The 5,523-nt window shown below is 45.9% G+C and overlaps 1 protein-coding gene across 1 annotated transcript in view; it reads right to left on the bottom strand.

Moving 5' to 3' along the window:
* Positions 1-676: 676 nt before the first annotated feature.
* The window catches only part of LOC102437002 (semaphorin-4F-like), a 92,327-nt gene continuing 87,480 nt past the window's right edge, over positions 677-5,523 (bottom strand). Inside the window, exons 2-7 of the mRNA XM_006096815.3 lie at positions 5,370-5,517; positions 5,020-5,242; positions 4,771-4,880; positions 4,503-4,663; positions 1,710-1,768; positions 677-1,447 (exon numbers count right to left, since the gene is read on the bottom strand). Of these exons, the coding sequence (XP_006096877.1) occupies positions 837-1,447; positions 1,710-1,768; positions 4,503-4,663; positions 4,771-4,880; positions 5,020-5,242; positions 5,370-5,517 (1,312 nt within the window). The 3' untranslated portion in view covers positions 677-836. The remainder of the gene's footprint in view (positions 1,448-1,709; positions 1,769-4,502; positions 4,664-4,770; positions 4,881-5,019; positions 5,243-5,369; positions 5,518-5,523) is intronic.

The raw sequence follows: 5,523 nt of genomic DNA, 5'->3' as shown, positions 1-5,523 counted from the left end.
AAGAGACCAGCTGTGCATGGCAGTGGTGGCAGCCAGGAGGCAAAACAAACAGAAATATGGGGTCACCTGTCCTGCTACCCTTCCCACCAGAAGGCCTCTTTGGGAGTGTTTCTCAACTCAAGAGAAGGGTGGTGAGAAGTGATTGGGGGAGTAGGGGAGGTTATTTCCTTTTAGAAAGCCAATCCTTCACTGGCTATAGGGTCTAAAGTTCTGCAGTCAATCCCCCACCCCAACCTTCCCCCTCCTTACCCCGATGAATACACCTGAGCAATGGCCCCGTCATTCATGCACATTTGGCAGGTGTCCTATGAACATTCATATACACATGCTCTTTCATGGAACAGGGAAAAGTGGGGTGGAGGGGGATCATGCACTCTCCACAGAGAATTAGACTAACTGGAAGAATCAGCAAAATCACTCCAAGGACTCAGTGCACATTAGCTTCCAACCACCTCCATAGCTCCTCCTTCTGGCCAGGGTCCAACCAGAAGGCAAAGTCATAGCTATGTCCTATGCCCCTCCCCAAATTTACAGCCCAAAATAATGGGCCAAAACTGAAGGGGTCACTGGGGTTCAGAGAGCAGGGGTGGGAAAAGCCCTGATTCACTGCAGAGAGAAGTTGTGATCTCTCATGGAAATCAGGAATCAGGAACAGACAAAGGCCTGGCCCGGAACCCATCTAAGGCCAGAGAGGGCTGACACTGAAGTCAAGTGATCACTCAAAGGCCGAAGAGAACTCAGAGGCCATGATGGTTTTCCAGGCCCAGTGAGCCCAACATCTCAATGGTCACTCCATTCCAATGGCCAGTCATGCAATAGTGGTCACTCACCCAGCCCTAGATGGATGTTTCATCACATGTGGCCAGAGGAGCCCCAGTTAACCGAATATGGGCTGGGCTCGGGCAAGGATCAAGCAGAAAAGGTGGAGGGAAGCCACCAAAGCCACTGCCCCTCTTGCCTAGAGCCAGGGGCAGCCGCTCATCTTCAGGAGAGGGAGAGGGAGGATCCTGGCTGTAGCTTGTGGTCCCAGATGGCGGCGCCCCCAGGTCCAAGCCCACCTTGTTTCTAGCCAGAAGTTCCCTCTGTCGCCGTAGCTGCTGACGTCGACCAATCAGGAGGAGAGTCAGGGATGCTGCAAGAACCCCCAAAAAGAAGCCAGCCAGTCCAGCCGCCACAGTGTGGGCCCGGCTTGAGGGGCCCTGATGGCTGCCCCATACCAAGCTATAAGCCGCTACCACTCGGGCTGCCCCGCCCTCCTGACATTCACAAGCATAAGCACCCATGGCCCCTGGGGTTACCACCACCTCTAGCCCATCCCTCCGGGGGGTAAAAGCAGTCACTCCACTGGGCTGGTGCCACACACAGGATGCCCAGGCTGAGCTTGGGGAACATGGCAATACCACATGCGCAGCTGTAGCCACCGGAACTTCAAACACTACTGGGTGTTCTGCAGAGAAACAGCAAAGGCATAAAAGGTAGTGAGGCTATAGGCTGTGTGGTGGAGGGCTGATGAAGAGAAACATAGAGGGATATCAGATTTGAGAAGGAACCATGGGGGCAAAGCTAAAAGGAGATTCCCAAAAAGGGTAAGGCCCAGGTCACTGGCTACCATATCTTCCAGGATCCAACTTTCAAAGTGGGTCCAAAATGGACAACTTTCTAGCCTCTTTCCACCCAACTCAACCCACATTTCCCTAAACCAGACAGACCTCCAGGCTCTTTAGGACACAAAGAAGAGACATCCGCTGATTCTATGTCTTGGACCAGCCTACAAAGAAGAGAATATTTGATAAATCCAGTGTCAATATTCCCTTCTATACTCCTCAGTACCACAGAATACTCACTCACTCGTTATATCTCCCATCATCGCATTAATCACTCCTGGAATTATCAGTCAACATTCTCATCATTAAAATTTCCCCCAATGCTCCTCATGACGATTAACATGTCAAATTCTACATACCTTCTAGCAGACCATAGAAAATTAAATTTCACTAGGTCTGTCAGAAGGATGTTATGTGGTGTGCTTTAAAAAAAACATTGGAGCCCTAACTGGTATATAGCTGACTGTCCACACCATAAGATTTCTCTGGAAACAAATATTAAAACTACAGGGTCTGGGTTTTCTTTTTTCTGATAAAAGAAAGTGAGGACTTCTCTATGAAAGTTAATCAAAATTCTGTGAGGGTTAGTGTGATGACTTTGTTTCATAATGCTGCTCATCTCTATATAGGAACTCTTTCTTCAACAACTTTTGGTACCTATTGGCCTCTAACAGATCTGTTTCAAATCATACAATCTTGGTACCTTCAGGATTTCAATGGACTGTGTCTGACAGAAGGACAGCAAGACAGGCTGCTCACTCTGAACTTCCTGGCACCACTACCACAGGGAGGGAGGGAGGGAGGCCAGGGAGACCTCTAGTGGGCTGTCAGTGAAGACCAGGTGGAACACACAAAAGCTTCAACCAAAAGGAGATTCCCTTTGAGTGTGAATTCCTTCAACATGAATTGGAGCCCCTGAAATAAGCTCTGAGAATACTCTGAATATGTAAAATCTCTGGGTAAAACCAAGTTTGCTTAGTCTAGCTGACAGTGGGGAACATGGGAAGGCCATAGGTGTGGCTATAGCCACAGGAACTTCATGGTCTATGTTTTCTCCCTTATATGAATTGAGGTATGAAGGGTAGAGTACACAGAAGTACCAGCTTGGTCATTCCTCACATTACTAAGAAGTATACTGGCATGTATGCACACCCCACATCCTACACACACATACATATATATGTGGAGGGGACCCCAAGGCTCAAGGACACAGGCTATCCAACACCAATTAAATTCTTATTTTAATGAATATTAGAACAATAAAGGAAAGAATAAAGTACTTGATTTCATCTGAGATGTGTCAAAGTTCTCCCAAGAGAAACTAAAATACCAGATCAAAGTTCTTAACCAAAATCAATGAACAAAAACAAGTACTTTTACTTCTAAAGTATTTGTAAGATTGGGATTTAGTAATATGCATAAATATACAGTTAATTAACTGGGCTTCAAAATAGGAATTCATGAAGTCAGTCTGAAAAAATACCTTCCAAGCAATCAATTAAAAATTACTCATTTGAAAGGAATCTTAATTAAATATTAAAAGACTTAAGAAACATATCAACCAATTACAACTGATGGACATTATTTTAATCCTGACGTAAGCAAACTATCTTTAAGTATATGCAACTGGGAAAATCAAACATTGATTAGATAGTTATGACATTAAGAAAGTGAGTTTGCACTATGATAATGATAATCTGGTTACATTTTTTAAAGCCTTTCTGTGTTAGAGATACACACAGAAAGATTTATGGATGAAGTGATATGATGTCTAAGATTTGCTTTAAAATAATTGGGAGTGAGTGAAGATAGTGATCAAGTAAGGCTGGTCAGTTGATGGTTGTTGAAGCTGAGTGATAGATACATGGAAATTCATTATACTATCTAGTTTTTGAATGTTTAAATTTCCTATAATAAAATGTTTTTAAGAGAGTTCTTATCTGATACAGATATATAATGAAATATTGTAGATGCATATAATGTCAGGAATATGATTCAATGTAGCACATGATTTTAAGTTAACTACTGAGTGGAAAATGGGTGACGGGATGCCCAAATGGACAAAACAAGACCAATTTGGAGGTTATTGGAGTAATCCAATTAAGAAATGATGATGCCTAGGACAAGAGTGATAGCAGTAGATAAAAAGAGAAGTGGCTGTGGACTGAGGATATAACAGATGGAGCTAGAGTCAGTACCAACTGCAATATAGTGTGGGCAATTTCCAGCTTGATCAACTGGATTCACAGAGGTCCCTTCAGAGAACCATGTGAAAGAACGAGAAAACAACAGTGCATGCTAAACCTACTGAATTTGAGCAGTTTATAAAGCATCCAAGTAGGCAGTTGGATAAGGAATTGTGTAGCTCAACTACAGATACATCTGTAGTTGTCAACAACACTCAGTTGGTGTTGAAAATAATGGGAATGATATCACCTAGAGAGTGCGTAGATGTGTAAAAGGAAGGACTGAACCGTGAGAAATATCAAAATTCAGAAAATGCATGGAAAGGAATGGGTAAAGGGAGACAGCTGGTGAGACAGGGAGGAAAACTGGGAGAATGCAGAGTCCTAGAAGGCAGCAGGAAAGAGTACTTCAAGGCAGGAAGGAGGGAGTGGGCAGCTGTGGAAACACTTCTAGAAGCTCTTATAACATGGAAACTGAGCAATGTATGGCAACATGAAAGTCAGTCACATGGTCTGGGGCAAGTCCAGCAACGTGGCAGGAACATGGATAAGACCGCGTGATGGACAAACAGATGAATTAATAGGGACTGACAAACACAGTGACACTAAAAGAAACACACATGGCAGCATGAACAGATCAGAAATAGGCAAGATATATGGAGAGGTCAGAGCTCTGTGACAGCAGGCAAGAGGTCAGGGCAGCCACACTCACCCTCCATGCTCGTCAGCATGGGCCACACACGCATCTAGCTGAAAGCTCCAGGCACAGACAGGGTCTTGGGCCAGGATGCACTCTGAGCAGCTCTGGAGACGTCCACAGTTGGTTGTGTTCACTTGTGTTACCTCAGTATGGGAGCCAACCAGGAGCCAGCTCTAGAGAAAGTGAGTAAAAAGGAAGAGTATGCTGCATCTCCCAGACTTCGTGGTCACAAGCTAGCTCTGATGACTCCCCACCAGACTCCCCGAAATCTATGACTCACTTGATACAATTTCATATTCTCAACTGGCTGTGGCTCTGGGAATAAGGCCAGATCCTCAAGGACGCTGAGCTTGGCTCCAATCCGCACAGCTCTGTGGAGGTGTCCATCCTCTAGGAAGCAGGCAGAGGGCACGACATAATGACACACTGTACCTGTGCCTGGGACTCTCATACCTGTAAGTATACAACCCTCTCTTTGACAAGAACATGTGTGCAAGGGATGGGCAATGTACTTGGCTACTAAACATACCTGTCCCCAGGTAGAGCACATCATACTCTTTCCCTGAGAGGCTGGCCACCCTGTGGGCCACAACTCTGAGATAGACTGTATCTGTAGTGACCAGCAGGGAGTGGCCATCAGCTGGAAGCACTGGCCTGTCCATGAGGGGGTGATCCCGGATGAAGGTGAGCACACGGTCAGGCAGGGAGAGTGAGGAGCCAAACTGCTGGAGTTTTATGTTATTAGCGATGCACTAGGGAAAACACAGGATAGGTGACAACGTTTCCCAGGGGCCCGGAAGTATCCGCGATGCTTACTTGGGCTCTTGATCTAATGAGGCGATTCTGGCATGGGGTGAAGAGCTGCTCCAGACCCCTTACCTCTCCAGGTCTGGGCTGGGGTACATCATTATCCATGACAGGCTGTCCCCTGTTGCAGTCATGTTTCAGCTCTCTGAAGGGACCATTCAGCACTGTCCGAATGTCTTGTGGTCGGAAGGCACAGACAGCCGAGATGGCAGCCCCCTCCCTGGAA

This window comes from Myotis lucifugus, unplaced genomic scaffold, assembly GCF_000147115.1.
Source record: "Myotis lucifugus unplaced genomic scaffold, Myoluc2.0 scaffold_186, whole genome shotgun sequence".
Lineage (NCBI taxonomy): Eukaryota > Metazoa > Chordata > Mammalia > Chiroptera > Vespertilionidae > Myotis > Myotis lucifugus.
Note: the sequence above shows the minus strand (reverse complement) of the source record. Positions and strands in the feature narration are given on the sequence as shown.